The sequence below is a fragment of the Colletotrichum karsti genome, assembly GCF_011947395.1.
Source record: "Colletotrichum karsti strain CkLH20 chromosome Unknown Scaffold18, whole genome shotgun sequence".
NCBI classification, from domain to species: Eukaryota; Fungi; Ascomycota; class Sordariomycetes; order Glomerellales; family Glomerellaceae; genus Colletotrichum; species Colletotrichum karsti.
Window position 1 is genome coordinate 487,777 of NW_024065918.1, and position 26,942 is coordinate 514,718.

General features: G+C 57.7%; 9 protein-coding genes across 9 annotated transcripts; 6 read left to right on the plus strand and 3 right to left on the minus strand.

Moving 5' to 3' along the window:
* Window positions 1–15: 15 nt before the first annotated feature.
* On the plus strand, window positions 16–2,964 carry CkaCkLH20_06234 (UvrD/REP helicase; the record flags this gene model as incomplete). The annotated part of the gene is made up of 1 exon (XM_038888951.1): window positions 16–2,964. One exon carries the CDS (start codon window positions 16–18, stop codon window positions 2,962–2,964), a length of 2,949 nt encoding a protein of 982 aa, XP_038745752.1.
* A 454-nt stretch (window positions 2,965–3,418) lies between these two features.
* On the plus strand, window positions 3,419–3,727 carry CkaCkLH20_06235 (uncharacterized protein; the record flags this gene model as incomplete). Its single annotated transcript, XM_038888952.1, has 1 exon — window positions 3,419–3,727. The coding sequence occupies one exon, from the start codon at window positions 3,419–3,421 to the stop codon at window positions 3,725–3,727; it is 309 nt and encodes a 102-aa protein (XP_038745753.1).
* A 519-nt stretch (window positions 3,728–4,246) lies between these two features.
* On the minus strand, window positions 4,247–4,846 carry CkaCkLH20_06236 (uncharacterized protein; the record flags this gene model as incomplete). The annotated part of the gene is made up of 1 exon (XM_038888953.1): window positions 4,247–4,846. One exon carries the CDS (start codon window positions 4,844–4,846, stop codon window positions 4,247–4,249), a length of 600 nt encoding a protein of 199 aa, XP_038745754.1.
* A 1,098-nt stretch (window positions 4,847–5,944) lies between these two features.
* On the plus strand, window positions 5,945–9,813 carry CkaCkLH20_06237 (patched sphingolipid transporter; the record flags this gene model as incomplete). The annotated part of the gene is made up of 2 exons (XM_038888954.1): window positions 5,945–6,212; window positions 6,263–9,813. 2 exons carry the CDS (start codon window positions 5,945–5,947, stop codon window positions 9,811–9,813), a joined length of 3,819 nt encoding a protein of 1,272 aa, XP_038745755.1.
* Window positions 9,814–10,099: 286 nt separating this feature from the next.
* Window positions 10,100–10,732, plus strand: CkaCkLH20_06238 (uncharacterized protein; the record flags this gene model as incomplete). Its single annotated transcript, XM_038888955.1, has 4 exons — window positions 10,100–10,274; window positions 10,329–10,430; window positions 10,490–10,576; window positions 10,635–10,732. The coding sequence occupies 4 exons, from the start codon at window positions 10,100–10,102 to the stop codon at window positions 10,730–10,732; spliced, it is 462 nt and encodes a 153-aa protein (XP_038745756.1).
* Window positions 10,733–11,058: 326 nt separating this feature from the next.
* Window positions 11,059–12,598, minus strand: CkaCkLH20_06239 (uncharacterized protein; the record flags this gene model as incomplete). Its single annotated transcript, XM_038888956.1, has 5 exons — window positions 11,059–11,189; window positions 11,258–11,329; window positions 11,386–11,520; window positions 11,569–11,735; window positions 12,453–12,598. 5 exons carry the CDS (start codon window positions 12,596–12,598, stop codon window positions 11,059–11,061), a joined length of 651 nt encoding a protein of 216 aa, XP_038745757.1.
* A 2,084-nt stretch (window positions 12,599–14,682) lies between these two features.
* CkaCkLH20_06240 (viral A-type inclusion protein repeat domain-containing protein) lies at window positions 14,683–18,517 on the plus strand (the record flags this gene model as incomplete). Its single annotated transcript, XM_038888957.1, has 3 exons — window positions 14,683–18,153; window positions 18,199–18,327; window positions 18,392–18,517. The coding sequence occupies 3 exons, from the start codon at window positions 14,683–14,685 to the stop codon at window positions 18,515–18,517; spliced, it is 3,726 nt and encodes a 1,241-aa protein (XP_038745758.1).
* Window positions 18,518–19,814: 1,297 nt separating this feature from the next.
* Window positions 19,815–21,363, plus strand: CkaCkLH20_06241 (FAD binding domain-containing protein; the record flags this gene model as incomplete). The annotated part of the gene is made up of 3 exons (XM_038888958.1): window positions 19,815–20,300; window positions 20,350–20,592; window positions 20,641–21,363. 3 exons carry the CDS (start codon window positions 19,815–19,817, stop codon window positions 21,361–21,363), a joined length of 1,452 nt encoding a protein of 483 aa, XP_038745759.1.
* Window positions 21,364–21,545: 182 nt separating this feature from the next.
* On the minus strand, window positions 21,546–23,311 carry CkaCkLH20_06242 (cytochrome P450; the record flags this gene model as incomplete). The annotated part of the gene is made up of 4 exons (XM_038888959.1): window positions 21,546–21,671; window positions 21,719–22,546; window positions 22,592–22,954; window positions 23,000–23,311. 4 exons carry the CDS (start codon window positions 23,309–23,311, stop codon window positions 21,546–21,548), a joined length of 1,629 nt encoding a protein of 542 aa, XP_038745760.1.
* Between the last annotated feature and the right edge of the window lie 3,631 nt (window positions 23,312–26,942).

A 26,942-nucleotide genomic window follows, 5' to 3' on the forward strand; every position in this document is an offset into this window, starting at 1 on the left:
CCATGGCCCTGCATCATGAGCTCGTCAAGTTCGGCTCCCGGCCCGGCTGAATCTATCTTGGCCACCCTCAACACAGCACAATGCCGGGCCGTCACGTCGAACGCGGCGACAGTGGCCATCCTGGCCGGTCCGGGAAGTGGCAAGACGCACACTCTGACTTCCCGAGTCGTTTGGCTAGTTGACAACATCGGATACGCGCCTTCGGAGATCATTGTTGCCACGTTCACCGTCAAGGCCGCCAGGGAGATGAAGGAACGCATTGGCAAGGCCCTGGGAGGTGGCCGCGAGAAGAAAATCGTCCTCGGCACATTTCACAGCATTGCTCGTCGGTATCTGGCTGCATACGGCAAGAGAATAGGGCTTGACGAAATGTTTGGTATTGCAGACGACTCGGACTCGAGGTCCATCATCCAGAGAATATGCAAACGCTTCCAACTGTCTGTGGATCCACCGGCGGCGAGGTCATGGATCAGCAAGAAAAAGGCAAAGGGAAACGCTCAGAGCCCACCAAAACGCAATGGAAAAGAAGTACCGGAAAGCCCAGATATGCAGACCTGTTACCGAGAGTACCAGAGCCATCTCGAGCGATCAAATCTACTCGACTACGACGACCTGTTGACGCGCTGCGTGGAGCTGCTGCAGAAACACCCGTCCTGCGTTGCTAATGTGCAAGCTGTGCTCATCGATGAGTACCAAGACACCAACGGCATCCAGTACGAGCTCATGAAGCTCTTCGCTCAAGCTCGGGAAAGAATCACCATTGTGGGAGATCCCGATCAGAGCATCTACGGCTGGCGATCTGCCGAGATCAAGAACTTATATCGACTCCTCAGGGATTATCCACAGACCGATGAGATCTCTCTGGAGGAGAACTATCGCTCGTCTCAAGCGATTCTAGATGTGTCTCTCAAGATCATCCAGCAAGACAAGAGACGGTACCAAAAGGTATTGCTGCCCATCCACAACAAAGGCACGCGTCCGGTCCTTCGTCGATTGAAGTCTTCTGCTGTCGAGGCCGAATGGATGGTTTCCGAGATCAAGCGGATCCTCATGATGGCAGGCAACATGTTGAATCACGACGATGTGGCGATTCTCCTGCGGTCGGCCGCACTGTCCAGGCACATTGAGTCGGCCCTCGGCAAGGCTGGAATTGCTTACCGAATGGTTGGCGGAGTCAAGTTCTACGAACGTGCAGAGGTCAAGGTGGTTCTTGACTATCTGCGTGTTATCCACCAACCGGACAACAACGATGCGGTGGCGCGCATCATCAACGTCCCCCGCCGTGGCATCGGAGACGCCACCATCAAGTCCCTGCTTGAAGAGGCTGAAAATGCCAAGCTGAGTCTTTGGGTATTGCTGAACAAGCACTGCCGGGGAGATCGGACAGCGAAGACGAATATAAAGAAGGCCATGGAACAAAAGATCAGCGGAGAGCTCATCAAGATGGTCTCAAGTATTAGGAGGAAGATGGCGGAACCACCCAGTGGCAGTCCATATTACCACCTGGTGGACTTGATACAGAACCTCCTCTCGCAGCTCAACTTCCAAAAGTACCTCGAAGAGAATTACCGCGAAGACCACGAAGCGCGCTGGGCCAACGTACAAGAGTTCATCGGCCTGGCTGGCGACTTCATGAGGGATCTGAGTGCCACGGCGGACGAGGACCGCCTGCCACAGATCGACGGAGTGCATCAAGTCGAGGAGAACGACGCGCTCGGTCGGTTCCTCGCGAATGTGTCGTTGGCATCGGACGCGCAAAAGGGTGATACCGAAGGCAAGCCTCTGGTGACCATTTCGACAATTCACGCAGCGAAGGGACTCGAGTGGCCGGTAGTCTTCGTCCCTGCAGTGTACAGTGGATCGATCCCGCACATGAGATCTGAGGATCTCGACGAAGAGCGTCGGCTGCTGTATGTGGCCATGACGCGAGCCAAGTCTCTCCTCTACCTCAGCTGTCCCATGTACAGCTCGCAGAACGGAGGCAACGGTGGCGAGCGCACCGAGCTGTCGCAGTTCATCCCAACAGAGATTCACCAGTACTTTAGGAAACGCGGTCCATCTTTCGAGCCTGGGATTCTGCAAGAGATTGGTCGGATTCTTGGGAGAGAGGCTGCAGTTCCCACGCAAGACAAGGTCTTTGGTGTGATGCCACTCATGGAGAGACCGGAAGACAACCTGTATCCTGAGAACCCCGAAGATGCCTTTGGGGACAGCGAGAATGGTAGGAACCGTCAATGGCAGCGGCGCTCAAAACCGCAGATAGCGTCTGCAGAAGAGGAGGCTCAGCCCGTGCCAACGTGGCATACCTCCACGACCATGGATGCGGCGTCCAACTTCACCATGTCGTCGCTGCCTGGCTTCACAACTGCAACCGCAGCGCAGTCAGCGATCCTCGCGGCCGCCAAAGAAATGGCAGCATCAGCCCAGGCCCAACCTGCGCCTCAGAAGTCTTCCGGTCCCAGGAGGGGGACCACGAAGCGGCCGGCCGATCAGCAGAGCCTCCTCGGGTTCGTCAAGATCGTCAAGAGGTCCAAGTCCGACCAGTCAGAGCCCAGCAACATGCCCGCTCCGCCTCCTCGGCAGGCGCTCCAGGAGCTCCCAGAGCTGCCAAACCTGCACCGAGCCCAGCGGCCCGCTCCGGCCATCGAGCCCGGCCTCACGGGTCACAAGCTCGGCGCCAGCCGGAGGCCCGCCAAGCCGTCCAAGCCAACCTTTGACGGCGACGCGGGCCCGAAAAAGCACTACGCGAATTTCTCCAGCTCTCCGCCGAGGCCCGAGAAGGAGAACGAAGACCAAGACCAGCCGCCGCCCGTCCGGGAGCGCCCGGCGAGCTGCTTTCACGCGACAACGACGACGAACGGGTTCGGCGGTTTCAAGAGGCCGGCGGCGTTGAAGAAGGAAGGGGGCATTGCACCCATAGACCGCTTGAGGAAGCCCTTCAAGCCGCTCACGATTAAGAAGTAACGGGTGTTCGGGACTGGATCGGGGCGTTGCTGTAGATTATGGCTTTAGGCGTTTGGGGGGACGCATATGTACAAGGGAGACATGGCACGGCGAATGAATGAAAGGATTACCTGCTTAATTGACCAATGAAGCCGCCGTAAGCAATCCCGAATGGGCAAATAGACGTCCGTCTGACCCGATGCGCTCCGGGGAGTGTGTGCTCGTCCCTTGTTTCCGGGTCCAGCCGGCTCGACAGCGTACATTGTGGGTGAGCCATGCCGTGTACGGATTACGCCTGACGCATCCTTCGTAAATATCGTAGAACGGCGCTTGGGTCGTAAATAGCGACAAGATGATTAAAAGAGCGATTTCCAACGGAAGAAATCGACAAAAAATGCAGCAAAAATCAATCGAATAGCCCTGAAGCCTCTAGACAAATCGTTTCATCCTAAATCTTCTAAAAAAGCAAATTACAATGTCGGCGAGAATGGCCGCGCGCATCACAAACACGGCCGCCCTCCGTGTCCCGCTCCGGCGCTCCGCATTCTCCACCGCCACCGCGCGACGAGCCGGACCGGCGAAGAACGCCAACAATAACAACAACAAGCCGGACGACATTGAGATCCCGGCGTTCAACATCAAACACATCACTTCGAGTCGGAGGGCCAGGTTCTGGTTGATTTCGTTGTTCTGGGTATTTGCCTCGATCGAGGGGTATGGGTGGTATAACTTTGGTCCGAAGATCTTGGGCTGGGAGAAGGAGAAGGAGAAGCGGGAGGAGTAGTGTTGAAATGGTGAAATGATGACGGGTTGTGCGTAGAGACTCTTGGGATTAGTAGAATATGCTTGGGAAGACGGGGAACAGCTGGTCTGGGGGTCATATTTCCTAGAAGCCATTCCGCTCGCATGCTCGCATTTGCGCATAAACAAGTTGTACCAGTACCATCACATACCATCATCCGAGAAAAGAAAGCCTTGGTTTGCGATCGAGCGTGAAAACACGGAGATAATCGATCGCTCGGAGTTGTCTCAGAACCGCAACAGCCAAATCTTGCATTGTCTGCAGTCACGATTCCATGTAATAAACTCCCGAACGATAACATGCTGCGCTTTATTCGATGCTAGCATTATTTAACTACCGCTGTTGATGCTCCATCCCATTCCTTCGTGTCTCTCTCTCTAATCAAAGCCCCCCTCTGACCATGTTGTCCACAAGTTTTTGCTAAAAAACACGGAATGTACCAGTATTCCACGCCAACAACATGTAAAGTTGTTCGTCGGGTTCTCCACCCACCCCGGCCGCCTAGAAGTACGTGTGGATTATGTACACACACAAGAGTTGCCACAAGTATAGTTGCATGCTGTTGAATGCGTGATCTGAGATACCCGGCCCAGTGTTTGGTATGAGCAGAGGTAGGTGAAGTCGGTGCTGCCAGACACGTGTCTGCGCGACAATTTGAGCTTTCCTCGGCTCTACGTATTGCCAGTAGATGAAATTGTGGTTGATGCTACGCGCAGCTAGGACCCAGAAAAGCACCGCCCAAAGACGGACAAACATCTCGTGACTGTACTGAATTTCTGCGGCGGTAGGCCATGAGAAGGGGAAGCCACCATTGCGCCAATTCCGCCACGGCGGCAATGAGCTTCTGCATTCGGTCTTGGGTACAGCGTAGTCTGGAGGAAAGGTCACCGTCAGAAAGGAGTCTTTGGTCTTCTTGGTTGCCTGCGGTTCGCCGGTGATTTCGGGCCAGGTGAACGCCGACATGTTGTCTTCGGACCTGGCGGTTGGCCACGGCACACCATAGTCTGGGAGGTAGATCGATGCCGGCTTGCTGTTTATGGTGCTGGCGGTTGTCTGCGTTACGGTGTAGTTCGCCGGGCAGGTCGACATTTCGAGGCTCATGTTGGGCTATTTGGGTGAGGGCCGTATGAGTGAAGGATGTTCAAGTTGGGATACTTGTGTGAAGGTGGGAGTGTAGTTCAATACGGTGCTGATAAGATGGTGATCGGCTGGTTTGATCAAGGGAGGTTCCCGTTGTGTTCAGGCAGAACCGTATGCATTTATATATGTATGTCCCATTTGTTGATTGAGAAGGTCCGGGGGAACTGCCCAGAGAGATGTACAATCGTACCTACCTTTACTTTGTTCAAGGAAGTCGCGACGTTTCTCTTTTCAACCCGATAGGGAATCGCATGTTAATGGGCTTCTCCTGCCATTTCTTCTATGGCAGCACACATTTCACCCTTTGTGGCAATGGCGACGACGGTGACCAGCAACGACAGAGACTTAGGGAACGATGCTTCCCAACACCATAGAGAACATTCAATGCTGTCTAGCTTCTTTCAAGCACTTAGTGCGGTGTTCCGCCAGGACGTCCCGGGCTGCCGGGATCCACAACTCGGTCCGGCATAATGTGGACGGCATAATAAGCGGAACGGGTTCGGCAATTCCCTAGAGGGGCTACTCCACATTCATCTGTGTGAAAGTCGATCCAGCGCAGTAACACAAGGCGGAACACCAGCTGATACCAGGACGGCTAAGATAATGAGGACCACAATGTTAGTATTGACAAACAAACATCGATGGTAACGTGGACGGCATCTACGGAAGCAGGCCACCCGCCGCCACGTGACTCTCTTCGTCATGGACTTCCAGGTCGGGTGGCTGGAGCTTAGCCGACCAATGGAATGCGGATGTGGAGGTCCCCACTTCCGATGCAAGCCTGTGGCAGGAGCGTGGGCAGTCGGTGCGGATGACGCAGCACAGGCACGCGGGTGTGTCGCAAGTGCCAACCGGCCATTCAGGTAACCGGAGCTCCCAGAGCTTGTTGTCGCCGCACACCTGTCTTCTCAACGCATCACCATCGTCGTCAACCTCTTTCCTTTCGACGGCATCTTCGTTCTGGTCGGACCTCCCTCATCACCCCCCCATCGTCTCGTGTCCACCACTGAACACCACCGATAATCAACCGAACACTGCCGCTGCGCGGCGACACACGCGATGGCCCTGTGGAAGCTCCTCGGAGCCGGCGGACTTCTGTTGGCCGGCTTGAACGGTGCGGCAGCAGAGCCGTTTACGCCAAAACACGAAGCCGGACGATGCGCAATTCGAGGACACTGCGGATCGAAGAGTTTCTTCGGCAAACAGCTGCCCTGTGTTGATAACGGTCTTGCCGAGGACCCCGACGAGAAGCTGCGACAGCAGATCGTCGACCTCTGCGGAGCGAAATGGAACTCAGGACCGGTGTGCTGCGATGCTGAGCAGGCAAGTTCTTCGTGACAGGCTATTCGAACGATGGCTAACCAACGCAGGTGAAAGCGCTCGCCTCCGAGCTCGGCACCCCGAACCAGATCGTATCCTCCTGCCCTGCCTGCAAGGACAACTTTTTCAACCTGTTCTGCACCTTTACTTGCTCACCCGATCAATCATTGTTCCTCAATGTCACCAAGACGATGGAAAAGAACAAGAAGGAGATGGTCACCGAGCTGGACCAGCTGATCTCCGAGGAATACGGAACTGGTTTCTACGACAGCTGCAAGGAGGTCAAGTTCGGACCCTCCAACTCCAAGGCGATCGACTTCATCGGCGGCGGCGCCAAGAACTACTCGCAGCTGCTCAAATTCCTGGGCGACGAGAAAATCATCGGCTCGCCGTTCCAGATCAACTTTCCCACCACCTACACCGAGCCCGATATGGCGCCCCGGGAGATGACGCCCAAGAAGTGCAACGACGAGGACCCCAACTTCCGCTGCGCCTGTGTCGACTGCCCTGCGGTGTGCCCTGAGCTCCCGGCCGTCAAGAAGCCCGGCGAATGCCATGTCGGTGTGCTGCCTTGCCTTTCCTTTGCGGCCATCTTCTCCTACAGCGTCCTCCTCTTCTCCGCCATCGCTGCCGTCGTTGGCCACGTTTACTGGAGGCGACGCGCCAGGAGGGAGAGCGAGCGTCTCAGACTCCTGCAGGACGCCTCTCCCAGCGACGACGAGGACGAGGGTGATCTGGTTCAAAACGGTGCTATGTTTGACCGCCCTCAGCGCTACTACAAGATCAACACGTGGTGTGACGCGGCCTTCAGCAAGCTAGGACACGCGGCGGCGCGTTACCAGGGAATCACTATTGGTCTCTCCCTCATCTTCGTCGTCATTCTCAGTGCCGGCTGGGTCAGGTTCGACATTGAGAAGGACCCCGCTCGCCTCTGGGTCAGCCCTACGTCTCCTGCTGCGCAAGAGAAGGCCTTCTTCGATGACCAGTTCGGTCCCTTCTACCGTGCCGAGAAGGCGTTCTTGGTCAACGACCAGAACGGCCCTGCCCCCGTCCTCAGCTACGACACTCTGCTCTGGTGGATGGAAGTCGAGAAGAGCGTCAAGCAGCTGAAGGGTGCCAAGTATGGTGCTACCCTCAATGACATCTGCCTGAAGCCGACCGGTACCGCCTGCGTAGTCCAGTCCGTTGCGGCCTACTTCGGGAATGAGCCTTCGCTCGTCGGACGGGACACCTGGCAAGACCAGCTCCGACAGTGCGCGAAATCGCCTGTTGAGTGCCGCCCAGACTTTGGCCAGCCTATCGAGCCGAACATGATCCTCGGAAACTACGAGGAAGACCCTGCCAAGGCCACCGCCATCACCATCAACTGGGTCGTCAAGAACGCCGCCGAGGGCACCCCTGCCGTCGAGCGCGCCATGGACTGGGAAAATGCCCTCCGCGATCGCCTCCTCATTGCCCAGGAGGAAGCCAAGGAGCGCGGACTACGCCTGTCGTTCTCAACGGAGGTCAGCTTGGAGCAGGAGCTCAACAAGTCCACCAACACCGACGCCAAGATCGTGATCATCAGCTACATCATCATGTTCCTCTACGCCTCCCTCGCCCTGGGCTCCACCACACTGTCCATCCGTGACATGATCAGGAACCCCTCCGTTGCTCTGGTTCAGTCCAAGTTCAGCCTCGGCGTCGTCGGTATCCTCATCGTGCTCATGTCCATCAGCGCCTCCATCGGCCTCTTCTCCTGGGCTGGTCTCAAGGCCACCCTCATCATCGCCGAGGTCATCCCCTTCATCGTCCTTGCCGTCGGTGTAGACAACATCTTCCTGATTGTCCACGAGTTCGAGCGCGTCAACGTCAGCCACCCTGACGAGATGGTCGAGGAACGCATCGCTAAGGCCCTCGGCCGCATGGGACCGTCTATCCTCTTTTCAGCTTTGACCGAGACTGTCGCCTTTGCTCTTGGAACCGCCGTCGGCATGCCAGCAGTCCGCAACTTTGCTGCCTACGCCGCCGGTGCTGTCTTCATCAACGCCATCCTTCAGATCACTCTGTTTGTGTCTGTCTTGGCTATGAACCAGATCCGCGTCGAGGACCACCGAGCCGACTGCATCCCCTGCCTCCAAGTTAAGGCCGCTCGGGTCCACCTCAGCGGCAGCAACGGGAACGGCAGCGCCAGGTTCTACGAGGTTCCCGAGGAAAGCCTGCTTCAACAGTTCATCCGCCGAACCTACGCCCCTGCTATTCTCGCCCGCCAGGCCAAGGTCGCCATCATTGCGGTCTTCCTCGGTATCTTCGCCGCGGGAATCGCTTTGATCCCGGAGGTCCAGCTCGGTCTCGACCAGCGCGTCGCCATCCCGGATGGATCCTACCTCATTCCCTACTTCAACGATCTCTACGCCTACATGGAGACCGGCCCTCCTGTTTACTTTGTTACCAGAGAGTTTAACGCCACCCAGCGCAAGCACCAGCGTGAGATATGCGCCAGGTTCACGACCTGCGACCAATTCTCCCTCGCCAACATCCTAGAAGGCGAACGCAAGAGGCCCGAGGTCTCGTTCATCTCCACGCCCACTGCCAGCTGGATTGACGACTACTTCCAGTGGCTGAACCCCGACCTCGGCGACTCGTGCTGCGTCGAGAACGGCAAGGCATGTTTCGCTGACCGCAACCCGCCGTGGAACATCACGCTCTCCGGCATGCCGCAAGACGGAGAGTTCATCCACTACCTCGAGAGATTCCTCAAGGCGCCCACCAATGATGACTGCCCGTTGGGCGGTCAGGCCGCGTACAGCGATGCCGTGGTGATCGACTCCGAGAGGGACACCATCCCGGCCAGTCATTTCAGAACCATGCACACGCCCCTGCGCAGCCAGGACGACTTCATCAACGCCATGTCGGCTGCCCGCAGAATCGCATCCGACATCACGCGCCAGACGGGCGTCGACGTCTTCCCTTACAGTCTCTTCTACATCTTCTTTGACCAGTACGCCAGCATCGTCTCGCTGACCGGTGCTCTTCTTGGTTCCGCCGTGGCCATCATCTTCATCATCTCCTCCATCCTCCTGGGATCGCTTCTCACTGCCCTGGTCGTCACCGTTACGGTTTGCATGACGGTGGTTGACATCATCGGCGCCATGGCAGTGTTCGGCGTCTCCCTCAACGCAGTCTCGCTGGTCAACCTGATCATCTGCGTGGGCATTGGCGTCGAGTTCTGCGCACACATCGCGAGGGCCTTCATGTTCCCGTCCCGCACCGTCATGGAGCGAGCTAAGAACCGCTTCCGTGGACGTGACGCGCGCGCGTGGACCGCCCTTGTCAACGTGGGAAGCTCTGTCTTCTCCGGCATCACGGTCACTAAGCTGTTGGGAGTTTGCGTCCTCGCTTTCACGAGGTCCAAGATCTTTGAAATCTACTACTTCCGTGTCTGGCTGGCCCTTGTCGTGTTCGCCGGCACCCACGCCCTCATCTTCCTCCCTGTCGCCCTCAGTCTGTTCGGCGGCGAGGGATACGTCGACCCCGAGAGCGAGGGCGGCATCGAGGAGGACCTGGCCAGCCGGCGATACCGAGCGCTGGTCCCCGATGAGGACACCGACTCTGATGATGATTATTAGATGTGTATGTTTGTAATAGTAAGACAGTTTGAGTGAATACAATTTGTAGTTTTATCGATAGCTGTTGGTCCTTATGTCTACTAGTCTAGTGATGAGAATATGTCTGACTACTTTGTTTGCTGCTCCCATCGCTTATGTGATTGAATTGGTGCTTGATGGCTTCAGCCGGCAAGGTCCTCAACCACCAAGGTCGTTGATACATCTGTCTACGTCCCGTCTCCATTGAAAACATGCCACATCCTGAAACTAAATTCTGTTGTGAAGTCGCAACTACATCGAATAGAGAATGTCGACGTCAAATCTAATAGCGGTGTTCAGAAAGTTCCCGAGGGAGCTGTTCCGAGTGAACAACGGGCCCCTCGTCAAGGTGCGCGTCTGGACACCCGAGCGAGAAAAGTACGACATCTTTGCAGAGAAAAACCTCGTTCATCCGAAGGCTCTCAACCCGTCGACGTATAAAGGTCCGTCAGCTGAAGCATCCCAACATTGTGAAAGTGACTGAAGTGTTGAATCAGCTCCCAACGGTGCATCGATGCGCCCGAACTCGCCGTACCAGCAATTCCTGGTCTCGCGCCGGTACCGCGGACTTGATACCATCGTGTATTCTGTCCCTGCAGGTGAGTTTATCGGCCTTGGATCACTATCGAGGACTAAAGGATTACTTAACGGGCCGAAGGAACCAAACTCCCCGAGGACCTTGTGCTGGTCCACGAGCGATGGGACCATTACTCCCTGCAGCCGGCGGTAGTGATGAACGTCACCGGTAAGGCCCCTGGCTGTGGGTTTTCTTGTTACTTGGAGGCTTACGCATCGATGTTCAGAGCTAGATGAGAAGATTACGAGGTTTCTTCTGGTTCATGCGAAAGTATTCACGAGGAGGCAGTGGCTCGAGGCGTACCCGGAGGCTACTGAAGCATGAGGTGTTGGGGATTCCGTGGCTTGGAACTCTGGACGAGGGTACACTGGCAGACGGATGCGGCTTTTCATGGAACAGCAGTGAGGGGACGGATTGGCTGCGCATTAAGCAGAGCTACTTGGTCTCTTAACTGAAAATGAAGTGCCGGTTTGGGTGAGCGTGTTCCGGGAGGCTTTACACTGGCTCCAGACGGTTGAATTTATGAATGAGGTGGACTGTCATGTCATTGCATCCCGCGCCAAAAGACTCATTCTATGCAAATCAGACCCATTACCATTATTTCCTAGTAGTCAGAACATCAAAACTACAGTATCGGCCCTTTCCATGAACTACTTGGCCATCCATTCGGCATCCGCGTCATCTGCTATGGCACCTTGAAAGGGGTGTGCCCTGAGCCAGTCCTTCACAGTCTCCTTGCGAGCATGTTCATTATAGAACTCGTCCAGAGCTTGGTTCAAATCTGTATAGTCTCATGAGTATGTCACTGCAGCACACTAGGTTCCCAGGAAGCACCTTTCAGCGGCATACCGCGTGATGGTTGAAGACTGAACCGGGAGATGAATTCGTTGATCAGAATCAAGTGGCCAGGGATCGGGGTTCCTATACAGCCCTCCGTCAGACTTGATTCACGGCCATGGGTCAGCTATCTCTCTCACCTTTAGGGATGGTGAAGATAAAGGGGACATCAACTCGCTTGCCCTCGTCCGCGCGATCGAGGGTCTCGTCGTAGTAGCCGCGGACGAGTTCCTGCATCATGAATGTATTCGGAAACATGACGGCGCCGTTCGAAACTATCCAATTTTAGCATCTCATCCACGGAAGGTAAGAAGAAAACGAACCGGAAGTTTTGGAAACGGCCGGGAACACGGTGCCGTCCTTGTCTACGATCACAGCTTCATCGTATATGTCGTCTGGCCGTTTGTCATTTTCTTCGTTGTCGAATAGAGATGAGTTGAGGTGAGGACTGTAGTAATGAAGTGTGGCCGGGAAAGATGAGTAGATGGCCCTGACTGAAAAGAGTCGTCGATGCAGAAGATGTGATGGCTGACATGGAAGAAGAAGTCTGGGAAGGCGCCGGGCCATGGCGGAGCTCATCCTCAGCGCCATGATGGAGGTCCCAACTAATTGCGAGAAGGAATTGTGACTTCGATAAACCGGCTTTACGAAATATCGTATTGAAAAGTAAGAGATTCAGAGTTTAAGCTTTAGGGATCTTGGATGTGAAAAACGTAGTTTAGCTGGTGCTGTATGCTCTTCAGGAGCTTTGCGGCCTACCCGGATTCCTTTTTCATGATTCTCCTCTTAGATAATGTCACTTCAACCCCGTACCAGCTCTCAATAGAAGAAAGCAAGACAAACAACAACAGCAGAACTGGAAATAATGGTTTCGATAAGTCCAGCCTTGGGGACCTTCTCTTAGACATTGCATGGTTTAAGTGCAGTGGAAGGTCCTGTCGCAATCTGTAGGCTTAGGGTGCGGACCTGTGGAAGTACCGTGAACAGTAAGGATACGAAAGCAAACAGTGAGTGAACAGTTTGAGTTTCGTGAGTAATTGAGTTGGTTCCTGTTCTGTCTGAATATCTAAGACATATCCCGTTGGCGGTGATTGACGGCAATATGGCTTCTTACGTTGATCGGTCCCGACTGTCTAGGATGGGCCCCAGATATCCCACAAAGACACAGCACCGGTAGCGAAAACAACGGGGAGATCAAGTTAGGCACTCAATCGCAATCGCGTAGCCCTCCCCCGATGACGAGTCCGGGTCGGGCTCCCTGGGCGACGACGCAGCTCCGTTGGCTGTCACCGTCCCGTTGAGGCGGGCCAACGGTGAGGTGCCACATCGCGGCGGAGTGGGCTGCGGTGACATGGTGACAGCGCATCGGCGATTGGGCGTCTTGGGCTTTGTGGACAGCGGGCGGTGGAGGGGTTCATGTGGTGTTTGCTGTCGCGCAGGATCGGGGGATGCGAGACATGTTCACGGTGACATTCAATCGAACGGCCAGCAAGGTGCGTGGAGGTGAGGCGGAGGTGGACCCTTGATTTTTGTCGATGGTGTTGTGGCCGGCAAATCCATGCCAGAGGAGGGCGTTGAAGAAATGAGGCTGATTGAGAGCTGACGACTTTTGAGAATCACTCAATCGGAATCATTCAATCGACGGCGCGCACAACGGAATAAACATGTGCTTCCATCCGATGACTCCTCGTAATTGAGGGAATATCAGATGAAAGCGCGGGGGTTCTCGAGCTACCTGAGGACAATTTCCGTGGATATTGGCAAACGTAGCTCGTGCCCCTTTGCGACTCGTAATTTTGTCTCTTTCTGTTCCTTTGGCAGGGGAGTTGACACGAGCTAAAGAGGCAAAGAGAGGCACTTCGCGGGGCCACACGTGAGTTGCTAATCATGTTAGTTCAGGGGTTCAGGAGGGTTTATTTGGTCGATTCCGGGTGGCTTGCCGCCGGGCACCTTGCCTCAGCACACTGCGGATAGCGAGCGCTTCTGTGAGAGACTGAGATCCGAGTTCGGGCATCATTCCAAGGCATCGAGGTCTGACGGTCGGCGGTGGCCAGTTACATCAGAGTTGGGCAGTCGTCAATGCCATACCTGCGCCGATCTTGCTCGCCGTCTGGCTACGGGGCACCTGGGCGAATTGAAACGGCGCAACAGGTTGATGCATAAAGATGCTGGAACAGGCGCGTCCAAGGCCCGAGATGAAAAGATGGACGTGGAGGTTTGGAACGTGGGACGTGGAACGTGGAGGTAGGTACCGAGTACCGAAGGCGGATGCCGCTGGAAGCCAATTGGATGCAGCTGCTTCCTGGCGTCCAATGTCCCGTCCAGCAAATGACAAGCCCGGGACGGACCCACTGCCCGAGCTCCTGAAGCGAGAGCCGCTGTCAGCACCGTCCACTGGCTGTTTGTTTGGCACCTTATCTGCTCAAGCCTGCCAGGGCTGCCAGGCCAGTCAGGGGCTGCGTTGTAAGTCTGCACCGTCTGCACTGGGTGATTCTGATCGAAATGCCTGAGGTATTATTTCTGTTAATGAGAATGAAACATGAAAAAGGGTGAAAACGGGAAAAGATCAGAGGCTACAGTGGCCAATTCTGAAGCTCTCAGCTAAGGCACTTACTTACATAAGAGGTCCCCACTCCACCTCCCACCCCTGTCCTGTTACCGCTGTTGGCCTGCGTCGTAGGCGGCTTCGCGTAATCTGGGCGCTGTTCTCGTCGGGTGTCAGTGCTGCAAGGGCCGCCTAATGCCAGTTCACCCACACATTTAGTGCAGCGCCTGTGCTGTGCCTGCTGTGCCCGTCCCCATACCACCGCCCATCCCATGCATCCATCACCTTATCCGAAGGGGACCTTCCTCCTTGTCGTGGCCGTGTCCAGCCCAGCGTCTCCATCCACGCCGCACCTCAATCCTCAAGCAACTTTTTTCTATATCCTCGCCCGCGACCTTACCTAATAAGACACCTCACACCTCTCATCTCCTTCTACCCAGCACCTCCCCCGATCCAATTCCTCTCTGCTCAGCTTCACCACTGAACAGAGCTCCAAGCTTGTAGATAGGATCACCCGAGCTGTTGTCCCGTGTATCTTTCCTTGCTCTGCTGTTGTTTACCTCGCCTTGTTTTCGCTGTGTCCCACGGCGAACCCTCAGCGCTTTCGCAGAGGAAAAGAAAGGAGAACGAGACAGTGTGCGACGTCGCGAGGTGAGTTCATCTATCCCATTCCGCCGTTGTCCCAATTGCCCTCTGTGAGGGGTCAATGCAGCTTGCCACGACCAGCTCCCACCAAGACATGTCGTGTCTCCCACCCTCCGCAATGTCTTTCAATTCCTGCAGCTACCCGAAATACCATCCCCCCCCTACGGACTTCTGGCTGACATGACACGCGCCGACAGAATTGCCCATCGACAAACCCTTCTGAGCCGTCCCACGATAATCTCCAACCATGTCCGACGCCGATAGCTTCGAGGTCGTCCAGCACGACGATGCGCCCAAGGCCGCGCCCCGCTCGCCGAGCACCAAGTCCACCGCGTCCGCCGCTTCCTCCCTGAAGAAGCCCACGTCGAGCTCCGGAACCACGACGACCGCCCGCCGTCCTGCCGCCTCCGCCTCCTCAACGTCGAGCACCGCGCGGCCCGCCGGCACCACCTCGTCGACTTCCCGCGTCGCCGGCGGCCTGAGCAAGCCTCCCACCCGTCCTCCCGGTAGCACCACGAGCACGACGAGCAGCGCTACTCGCAGGGCCCCGAGCACGACGTCCACGGCCACCCACCGCTCGCGTCCCAGCGTGTCCGCCTCTGAGGATGAGACCAAGAGGACGGTCCGCCGCACCTCGGCCGTCCCCAGCAGCGCCGGCTCGCCGAGCAAGGAGAAGAGGACCTCGACCACCACTGCCGGCGCTGCCACGGCCGCCGCCAGGAGACCCACCAGCTCCGTGAGCAGCTCGACCGCCCCGAGGACCTCCACAACCGCCTCGCGATCCTCCATCAGCGGCGCGCCTCGCCCGTCGTCGACGAGCACCCGCTCGCCCGCTACCGGCAGCGGCGGCGGCGCCGTCGCCGAGGCCAAGAAGCGTCTCTCGACCGCCGCTAGCTCGACCGCCGCGCCTACGAGAACCTCGCGACCCTCGATCCGTCCGGATTCGGGCGGCGCGTCCGAGGCCCTGACCAAGGAGATTGAGCAGCTCAAGGCCCAGCTCAACGAAAAGGAGTCCCAGCTGACCGAGAAGGAGTCCCTGCTTACCGAGCTCAAGACACAGGTGCAGCAGTCCCAGGAGAAGCTTTCCCAGATGGGCGAGGCCACAAGCCAGGAGGCCGCCCAGGTCCAGAGTGCCGTCCACGACATCCAAAAGGCCCACCAAGACCAGGTGGCCGAACTGCAAGCTAAGCAAGCCGAGCTCGAGAACCAGGTGGATGAGGCCAACGAACATCTTGTCGCCACCGATGCTGACTTGGAGAAACAGCAAAGCGAGTACAAGGAGGCGATCGCCGCCAAGGAAGCCGCCGAGACCGAGCTCGCCTCGCTGAAGCAGTCCCTCGAGACCCTCCAGGCCGAACACGAGGAGAAGTTGAAGGAGAGCCAGACCGCCCTGACCCAGGCCATGGAGGAGCACGCCAACAAGCTCGAGGAGCTCCAGAACTCCCTCAACGACCAGCACAAGGCCGCCTTCGAAGCCCTCGAGGCCAAGCACGCCGAAGAGCTCAACCAGGGCAAGTCCGCCTCCGCCGACCACGAGGAGGCCCTGGCCAGCATCAAGTCGAGCCACGAGGCCGCCGTCGCCGAGCTGCAGAAGAAGATCGACGACCTCACGTCCTCCCAGAACGAGCTCGAGGTCGCCCACGAGAGCAAGGTCAACGCCGAGCTGGAATCCCACAAGGCCAAGCTTGCCGCCGTCGAGGGCGAGATCGCCGAGCTCAAGAGCAAGCTCGAGGCCGCGGAGCAGGCTGCCGAGCAGGCCAAGGCTGACCTGGACGCCAAGGTTGCCGAGCTGGCCGCTTCCCAAGCTCTTGTTGCCGAGGTCGAGTCTAAGCTCGCTCAGGCCCAAACCGAGCTTGCCCAGGCTCAAGAGGAGGCTCTCGAGTTCAAGCAGCAGATCGACGACATCAAGAAGGAGATTGCCGCCAAGGATGAGGCTCTCGAGAAGGCCAAGGAGGAGCACTCTAACCAGGTCAAGAAGCACGACGCCGAGCTCAAGCAGGTGTCGGCGGACTACGAAGAAGAAATCGAGTCGCTCAAGGGAGACGCATTCTTCAAGCGCAAGTTCCAGGACCTTGAGGCCAAGCACAACGAGTTGGAGAAGAAGCACGGCGAGCTTGAGTCGCAACACACCGACGTGACCTCCAAGTACGGCGAGTTGGAGACCCAGCACACCGCGCTTACTACCAAGCACGGCGAGCTCGAGTCCCAGCATGGCAACCTCACCAAGGCCCAGGCTGACTCCAGCGAGAGCCACACTCAGGCCCTCGAGGCTGCCAAGGCTGAGCTGGCCGCTGCCGTCGCTGCTTTGGAGGCCAAGGAGGCCGAGCACCAGAAGGCTCTGGATGCCCTCCGTGCTAGCCATGCCGAGGAGATCGAGGGTGCCAAGAGCGGTGCCTCCGCCGATAAGGATGCCCAGCTCGCCGAACTGCAGAGCCTGAAGGACAGCCACGCGAAGCAGCTCGAAATCCTCAAGAGCGACAGCGAGTCCGGCTTGGCCAAGCAGATCGAGGCCCTCAAGGCGTCCCACGCCGAGGTTGTCGAGGCTCTCAAGGCCGAGACCTCCGGAGAGAGGGAGAAGCTGCTGGCTGAGATTGCCAGCGAGAAGGAGAAGGCCCTTGCCCTGTCCGAGAGCGCTGGTGACAAGGAGAAGCTGATTGCTGCCCACAAGGAAGAGCTCGCGTCCACCACCGAGAAGCTGCGTGCCACCTACGAGGCCGAGCTTGCCGAGACCCGCGCGAAGCTCGTCGCCGCACACGAGGCCGAACTCGCCGATGCCAAGGAGAAGCTCCTTGCCGCTCACCAGGCTGAGCTTTCCTCTGCCAAGGACGCCGGCAGCGCGCAGTCCGAGGAGCTCAAGACTTTGAAGCTCCAGCTTGAGGAGGCTCTGACTAGACTTAGGGAGACCGAGACGTCGAGCGCCGCCGCCCTCGCCGAGGCCAAGCGAAACCTCGACGACACTCACTCCGCCGAGGTCGAGAAGCTCATCACGATGCACGCCGAGCAGCTGGACGCCCTGAAGCAGCAGGCCGCTTCCGGCGCGCAGACCGAGCTTGAGGAGCTGAAGCAAGCCCAGGCCAAGGTCGTGGCAGAGCTGACGAACCAGTACGAGACCAAGAGCGAGACCCTTGCCGACGAGATTGCCAAGCAAAAGGCCGAAGCTGCCGCGCTCAAGTCTGCCCTCGAGGCGGCCAAGGAGTCCGTCGCCAAGGCGGAGGCCGAGAAGGCCCAGATTGAGCAAGAGAACGGTGAGCTCGGTCAGATGTTTGCGCACGAAAAGATGGCTCGCGCTGAGGCCGAGGCAGCCCTCGATGCCGTCAAGAACAAGTCCCCGACCCCTCCCGACACGACCGAGGTGGACGGTCTCCGCGAGCAGCTCGCAAACGTCAAGAAGGGTCTCGAGCAGGAGCTCCACGTCGTCCAGACCAGCCTCACTGTCGCCAAGCAGGAGGTCGAGGACGTCAAGGAGGACCTGTTGCTCGCTCAGAAGGAACTCGAGGCATCCAAGCTCGAGGCCGACAAGCAGCTCAAGACGTACAAGGCCGACTACGAGGAGCTCAACGACACGATGACCAAGATTGTGGAGGAGGAGCAGGCCAAGCGCAGGCACCTGGAGGAGCAGATTGACGGTCTGAAGAAGACACTGACCGACAGGGAGAAGGGTGTTGAGGAGTTGCAGGCCCAGCTCAAGGTGAAGGACGCCGAGGTTGCAGAGGCCAAGGTACGCACTTTTAACATCACGACGGTTCATCACTGACAGTCACAGGCCAACGCGGCAGCCGCAAAGCCTAAGGGTCTTTCGGCCAGCAGATTCGCCGACGCCGACGACGAAGCGAACGGCGCCCAGCCCGCGGAAGGTGAGGAAGAAGACCATTCCTCCGAGGCACTTGCTGTGGTGGGATCGCCCTGCTTGATGCTCCCCGTCTTGGATTTTGAAATGCATGCTAACGGTTTCCCAGCTGCAACGAGCTAGAGTCAACGCGAACCAGATCCACAACATGGACCGCGACATGCAGGAGAAGAACCTGGCCATGCTGGAGTCCATCACGGACTTTCAGCAGCAGCCGCGGCTCGACAACAACTGAGCATGCCGCAGTGAACAAAAAGCACACACGTCTGGTTTGGCTAGCAGGCTCGCCGCCTGACTGTAGCACGCAGGGCTTTTGGCCGTTTCTCCTCGTTCCGCGCGGCCGGATCGGAGGTTTTGTTTTAATACAGCACGGGGGTTTATGCAGGCCCGGACAGGACGTCTGGCCCGGCATGGAAGAAGAAGGTGCTTGTTTTGCGTACTTGTACCAAATTGATCTTGCAGGAGATGGATGGAGAGATGTTGAGTGCTGTACTGCGTTGCGTCGGGCGCGATGTAATTATGGAGGAACGCGTGTGATGGGACGAGGTAGCAATGGACGATACCCCCTTTTCCTCTCGCTGCATATGAGGTCTCATGATTTGACAGGTGACTGCAATCTGACAATTGGTGAATTGAGTATGAGTGACTACGAATTCACCGGCGCGAGCCCCCAGCCACGAGGTGGCAGTGCCGAATACGGCGACGGCGGTTCGACGATGCGCGCCACGGCAGCTTCGTCAGCGGCCCGTCCGGCTGAGCTGCAGGAAGACACCACCCGGGCCAGGCCTCCCGCATCCCGTGAAACCAAACAGAACACACGAATCATGGGGGGAAGCTGGGGCCAATGGTCGGCGGCGGGTGAGTGGGGGAGGAGGAGGAGGAGGTCCCGCTGGGCGGCGGCGGTGGAGGTGCCACGGTGGAGGATGACTACGTACGTACGGTGACTTCGTTCTCTCGACGCGATGAAACCTCATTGCAATACTTATTCAGAACTTGCCGGCCTCAGGTTTGCTGCTCTACTTGGTCAATTGGACTCTGTGATTTGACTCTTTGACACTCCAGAACATTACCCATCTACCGAGAAGAGAAATTGTGGTTCTTTAGCGGGAGGCATTTGAAGCTTATTCGGCTTAAGCTTAGTTTTAACACCGGTATGGTTTTCCCACGAGTTTTGTTTGTAAAAGAACGAGGAACTGATAGGCTGACAGGAAGTGTATGTAGCGTGCCTTGAGCTGAAAGGGCTCGAGTTGTTTGTTTTTGCGCTGCATTCGTCCAGACCACTCGCCACCATCCTAGGTTTTTTTTTTTTGTGGCGGGGAGGTCTCTTTTGTTCTTCGTCGAGCCTTTGTTCCGCGAAACTCGAGAGGTCCAGGGCCGTACGACTGACTGTTGAGGTTTTTGTCTTATCTGCCACGAGGTCTGCTGCACTCCGTCGATCGTCGAGTGTTGTCTTGAAACTCTCGAAATCGCAACTCAAGACAATCTTTTTCGACACACACACCCAGGGGAAACCCGTTAGAACAGTATCAAAGATGTCCGCTCCGCCCCTGCCGATCCTCTACGCCGAGGACACCCCCTTCACGGACTACTCCCTGGCGGTCTGGGGCCGCGTCTTCAACGCCCTGCGCGACTTCTCCCGGCGGCCCGTCGCCGTCGTGCGGGCCACGCACCGCGCGCACGTCGCGGAGGCCGTGAGGCTCGCCGCCGAGAAGGGGTGGCGCGTGAGCGTGCGCAGCGGCGGGCACAGCTGGGCCGCGTGGTCCGTCCGCGACGAGGCGCTGCTGCTGGACCTCGGGGGTCTCGGCAAGGACGACATCGCGTATGACAGGAGCACGGGTGTCGTGAGCGTGGCGCCGGCGAGGACGGGGAGGGAGGTGAACGGGTTCCTGGCGGGGCAGATTGGCGGGCCCGGGGACGAGAGCGAGGAGGGCGTCGGGAGGTGGTTTCCTGGCGGCCATTGCCCTGATGTCGGGCTGGGGGGGTTCTTGTTGCAGGGTGGTATGGGGTGGAATTGCAAGGTGAGTTCTCTCTTGTGTGATGGTGAGGGGTCGGCGCTGACTATTGCAGAACTGGGGCTGGGCTTGCGAGAACATCGAGGCCATCGAAGTCGTCACGGCCGATGGGCGGGAGCTCCGGTGCTCCGAGACGGAGAACGCGGACCTGTTCTGGGCGGCGCGCGGGTCCGGGCCCGGGTTCCCTGCCATCGTCACCCGGTTCCACCTCCGGACCCGGCCCCTGACGGGCATGTACCAGTCGCTGTACTTTTACTCCCTCGACCGCTTCGAGGAGATCCTGAACTGGGTCATCAAGGTTTGTTACGTCCGTCTCTCACTTGCAAATCGAGAACTAACATCACAGATCTGCCCGACGGCCGCCCCGACGACGGAGATCGTGCTCTTGACCCTGACGCCGCCGGGGGCCGACTCCCCGCAGGTCATGGCCAACTTCCTCTCCTTCGGCCCGAACCCGGAGCCGCTGATCCCGCTGCACTCGAGCCACCCGCCGCGTCCCCTGGCGACCGTCTTCGCGAACCCGACGTCGCTGCCGCAGCAGTACGTCGACCAGGACGCGGCGAACCCGCCCGCGCACCGGTACGTCTCCGAGAACGCGTACGTCTCCAACGACGCCGACGTGCCCGCCGTGCTGAAGAAGGCCTTCACGACGCTGCCGACGCCGCAGTCGTTCGCGCTGTACTTCTCCATGAACCCGTGTTCGCGTCGGCGGCAGCAGCAGCTCGGGGAGAAGAAGGACGCGGAGACGACGATGCCGGACATGGCGCTGAGCATGCAGAGTGACCACTACTTCGCGCTGTACACCATCTACCCGGACGCGGAGGACGACGAGAGGTGCCAGGGTTGGGTGAGCGACGTGATGAAGGAGGTGGAGAGGAAGTCTGCGGGGAGCTACCTGGGCGATGCCGACTTCCGGCTGCGTCGGACCAAGTTCTGGGGTGACGAGCAGGGCAAGAGGTTGATGGAGGTGCGCAGAGCGTGGGATCCGCAGGGCCGGATCTGCGGGTACCTCGACGCTGACGACAAGAGCGGTGCGGAGGGGCTGAAGAACGAGTTCGAGTGGGCTTGAGCGATGAGATGATTCCGTTTCTGTTTTATCAGCTGCATTCCTGTTGCCGAAAGATATCCTGTAGACCGGTCACATATGATGATGGATAAAAGGGCCTATTGATTGTATAGACATGTATTCGATTTATATGACATTTTAAATATCTATTGTCATGATCTCGTCACTCCATCGTACATCATCGCTCATGACTTCTCCTTGAGCTCGGGTTTGACGATATCCCTCAGTTGGAACTTTGTGTGGAAGTTGTTCTGCTTGACAAACCACGCGTTCACGAGCTGCCACTCCTGGCTCGGGTCGGTGAACTTGATCTGCGTACTGTTAGCGATACGTCGTCATTGAGATACAGGGCACTCACGTCAAATCTCCTCAAGAGACTCGGCACCAACTTGTAAACTTCGAGCAAGCTAATATTTTTGCCGATGCACGTCCTGCTGCCCATGCCGAACTGGAACATGTGGCCGTTCATCTCCTTGATGCGCTGCTCCTCTGCCTCGCGGTCCTTGGTCTCGTCTACGAGCCACCGCTCCGGTCGGTAGGTGTCGGCGTCGGAACCAAAGATCTCGGGTCGTTGGTGGATGATCCACGCGCTGCATCCGACGATGGTGCCGCCCTTGACGAAGGTACCGGCGATCTCGGCACCCTGCTCGGGAACGATGCGCTCCAGAGGCAGACCGGCGGCCGGGTGCATGCGGAAGGCCTCCTTGATGCAGGCGTCGAGGTAGACCAGCTTCTGGCTCTCGGTCCAGGTGACCAGCCCCGTCTCAGTGTCGCTGAAGCCTCCGTCCCTGCCGAACTGGTCCAGCTCTTCCCTCAGCCGCGCCAGCGCCGTTGGGGTGCGAAGAAGGTAGTAGAAGACGGCGGCCAGGCTGATGGCCGTCGTCTCGGAGCCGGCGAAGGCCATGCTCACGGCCATGGTCTGCACCAGGACGTCCGTCATGAAGTCGGGGCGGGCCTCGCGTGCGGCCAGGAACTTGGAAAGGAGGTCGGGTTGCTGGGCTTGCTTCTTGCCGTTGGTGAGGGGCAGCAGGGGCTCATTACCGTTGAGCTCGGGGAGACGCTCGGCCATGCGTGCCCTGGCGAAGCGGGCGACGGGGAAGGTCGAGTCGATGAAACCCCACTGGGACAGCTTGAGGTAGACGGGGTTCTTGAGAAGCAAACGGTCGAGAAGGGGGATTTGGCCAATCTGGAGGTGTTAGTCGGTCCATTGGATGAGGTGACGTAGACTTACGGGTGCTACGTAGAGGAACAGCTTGCTCAAGTACGCCACGATACCGTCAATGTCCTCGTTCTTCTCGACGAAGCCGTGGCGCTTGCTGTAGGTGATCTCTCCGATCACGTCAAAGGCGTAGAACTGCAGCCATGTCGTAAAGTCACAGCTCTCGCCCCTCGCGGAGAACAACTTTTCAGTCTGCGACAGGAACAGCTTGGTGGTGTTGTCGACGAACGGCTCATACTGGACCAACGCCGACATGGAAAAGGCCGAGTTGACGCAGCGGCGGAACTGCGAGTGGAAGTTGTTGTCTGTTGTGCTGAACAACGACTGCAGGCTGTGGCCCTTGACCACGGACTGCTGGACAACGTAAAAGTCGGACTGGTGCTGTTAGCTGAGTTCGACCGTAAGGTTGAGGACCGTTACCTTGACAAAACCCTTGTTCAACCCGTAGATGGTCTTGAGGGCGGCGGGATCCGCGAACGATAGCGTGTTGGGTCCCAGCCGTACAACGTCTCCGTACTTCTCGTGTAGTTTCCTGTGTGTTACTTCTGGACGCTGACCCTTTACGTCAAAGAAGCGCCACCAATCCGTCAACGAGGCCAGGAATGGCCCGGGATACTTGTTGAGTCCATTGTTGTAGTGGTTCTTGACCAGCCAGGCCACAATAAGCGATGCACCTATTGACAGCCAGTGCTGGGCAAAGGTTTCCAGTATTGTCTCTGTAATGCCGTGCATCTTGAAAAAAGGGTGGTCATGAGGTGGCTGGTTGCGATAGCAAAAGACGAGAGCAACGTGCTCTGTAATACCAACGGGGCGGTTATGGGTTGATGTAGCCGACGAGCAGACGATTACCCGGGCCAGGTACCGAGAGCAATTTATCCAGTTACTATCTTGGGACACATCGACCGGATCCTATGGGGCTGGAAGATATGCGAGGGGGCATGCCGTATGGTCGACGTGCAGATGCACCTGTGCCTCGGCGGTGGAGCAAGTGAACGTCACTCAAGATGGCAGATGCGCTTAGGTTCGTGCATGTATCCGGCGGCGGACACGGCAAGTAATATTGGTGAGTCGGGCCAGGGTAGACGACGACGACGAGAGATAGTACGCCGTTGGAATTGAGGACAGAAAGGGTAACCCTCGGAATGGTCTCGCTCGGAAATGCAGCGTGGACGTCGGGGTTTGTCTCGTACGAGATGAGACAGCAAAATGGAAAAAGGGCGGGCGAAATAGAGTTAGAATTCAGCAAGGGGTCTGATTTTCTGGGATCCTGGGTTGGGGGACTGGACGGTAGACGTCGATATGGCTTTTTGGGGAGTGGAAGAGGCGTCGGTGCTTTTGACGCCGTGCCGACGAGCCGCCCGGGGATTTCTCGAGAATAACTCGCGGGATTGATCAGTAATGGGCGTTCGGGATGACCAGGACTAGGACATTGTCAATCGTCCGGAGCACGCGAGAGTCGCAGACTACTACTCGTTACGCCGTCGATGTTGGAGCGCTCTCCTGAGGAGGCCGGTCCCAAGCCAGGCCGATTGTACCTCGAAAATAGGACGAGGCAAAAGGGCCCAAATCGTGTGTCTCGGGGGTCCTTGTGTAGCGTGGAAAACAGCGTGGAATCGCCTCCGGAGGAGGGTCCAACGTCACCACTGGCGCAAATCAGCAAATAGAAAGCCACACCTTACGCAGCAGCCAGCGGCGTCAGCGCCGCGGGCTAACGTGAGGTAAGGTAGGTATCCGTAGCTTGTGTCTGTAGGGCAACGCGGGTTTAACGCAGGTCTGTCGGCCTCAGGTACCGCCAGCAGACGGCGACCACTCAGAGGCGGGCAGAATGACGCCCGGGGGGAGGTCTGGCCAAGGTGCAACAGATCCTGGGGTAGGGAGGGGGACCCCTAGTCGACGTGCCCCTTGTGCCCCGTCTTTGAGGGGATTTAGAGGGGAGTTTCCGCTGCCGATGGGACCGAGCCGGGGGTTGTCGTGTCTCTGGAGTTGTGGTTGCGTGTGGTCGTCATGTCGTGTGCCTCGAGATGTAGCGACACCAGATCGGTAATCATGCGAAAGCTCTCGTCGTTGAGACAATTGGGAATGAGGGGCCGGGCGGGAATTGGAATTGCCATTTGGCATCAGACGCGCACGGGATTTGCAATACGACGGATATGATCTGATGGAGGGGATCAGGTCTTGGGTTGGTGGACACCAGAATGCGTGTCGAGGCTGGTTATGACCAAGTCGACCTTCGGCAGATGCATTTCGTGCGATTCCCTCGTCCCAAGTGCGGACGAGATGGACCGAAAAAGATTTGCAGTTCAGATCGAACCCCGTCGAACCGGGATGGCCGAGACTCGGTTGGTGGCAGAGAAAGCCAGATGACTGCGTCTCTTTCATTTACCGCAGTCCTTGCGGCAGACAGAGTATTCCAGGAGGGCAGCTGTCAGACGGTGTCGGCGGTAAACTGACGGCCGGCCGACGACCCACCGTTAGAACACCGTGACACCTTATCTGCGGGGGAGGGGGGCCCGCGAAGAGCTGGAAACAGGCATCATACGGCTATGGCATCCGGTGGGGGGCACGGCAGTTGTAAAATGCTCTCAGAATGGCCCAGAGACTCCAGCATGTCTCGCTGGCTGACTTCATTCTGTCTCTTGTCTCTGAGCTGTTCCTCAGTCAGCAGAGGGACTCGTTCTTTGTTGGCAGACCTGACCGCTTTGTCCCTTGTGTCTCGCTGTCTTCTCCGGCCCAGTCAAGGACAAGCCAAAATCAAAGACAATCCAAATGACAATCGATCCGAGTCCATTGCCATTGCCGACTCTGTGGCCCGAAGACACCCCAAGCACCTCCACAACTTCCAAGACAAGCTCCATGCATCCCCATCTGGTTTCCCCGTGTCCAGCCTCCCTCCATCAACTCCCCGGACACCAATCAACTGTCATCCCAAGCGACTCTGCGCCAGGCCAAACGTTTTCGGCCCCGAACGATCGTTGACTGCCCTCACCGCCGACGGCTGACTGACGTCTGACTGAAAATACGAGTGCAACATTCCGGAGCCTCAGCGCTGCCCTGCTTTGCCGCGAGACGACGACGACGACCACCACCACCGAGGTTAGCTCTCAGCCGCCCTGCCATATCCGACAACAACCCGATTGCTCCGCACCGCATACCCGCCCCGGACGTCCTCTCAGACTAGACTTTGACAACTCAAGGGTTCCCCGCAGCTGCATCCTTCGACACCTAGCCGATGGGGTGTGTGTTGCAGTGCATCGATTTGACGTCCGCCGTCTTGCTTTTTTGCTCGACAGCGTCTCAAGGTTGACTTCAGCTGTGCGGTAACGCTGGCCCGGCGGGAGAAACCTACCGCGGCAATCGTGCAATCAACGTTGGCGCTGGCTGTAGCATGGCGAGAACGATTCCAGATTCGTCATTCCGGTCAAGCCAAACGCCTTCCAGCCCTGGGCCAGAACAGCACCACCACTTCGAGGCCCAGCTTCGTCGGCAATTGATCCCGTACCCTAATTGCCAGCCCAGAGACCGCCCGATGGTCCTAAGCTCACCACAGCACGTGTCGACCAAGATCCAGTCCCGTATCCGAATTACTGCCCGGTCGCTGGTCTACGCGCCATGTGCTCCTTAGTTGAAGAACGCGCTGATGTGATATTACCGCCGGAGGTTCCAGCGCTCTGGCGATCAGCGTCGGGAACAAGCTGGCTGTTAAATCAAGAAGCAGCAGCAACCGCCGCGGTGCGGCTCGGTGCTTAGCCAAGCCCATCTTGGCCGTCCACCATCAAGTCCATGACCCTTTCTTTTTTCCCTCGCACTCGCGATCCCAGATTTCCGTCCGTTCCTTCTGCCTGATCCATTCCATCTTGTTCCGTCCCATCTGCGAACCCGCAGACCCGGTAAGCCCGTGATGCCAATCCTCCAGGGACCACCCCTCAAGCGGCCTCGAGAGACCGCACTCTCTTTCATCTGCCGAAGTCCCATAACACAAACAATCCTCCTACGTGGCGTATCAGCTACCCGAGCCAAAAAAGATCTTTCGGCAGATGTTTTTTTGGTGGCCGCGCCCAGCGTGCGCCTCCTCCTCCGCGGGTCTCGGTGCGCTCCCTGCCTTGTCCGTTTCTGCCGCCCCGGCGACCACGTCCATGACACGAACAGGTGGGATCGATCGGAGCCACGTGGAAGCGCATACATCGCCCATGCCGTTTCCGGGTTGGATGATTTAGTAGCGGCCCCCCCTAGAGATCTCGGCGTCACTTTTTAGGAACGTCAGCCTGATGGCATCGCCGGCGGCCGTTGTGGTCGCTTTCCTTCGCGGTCACGTACGGTCGTGATCCCGTTTCCAGTCGCGCGGGCATGATTCATGTTTTGGTCA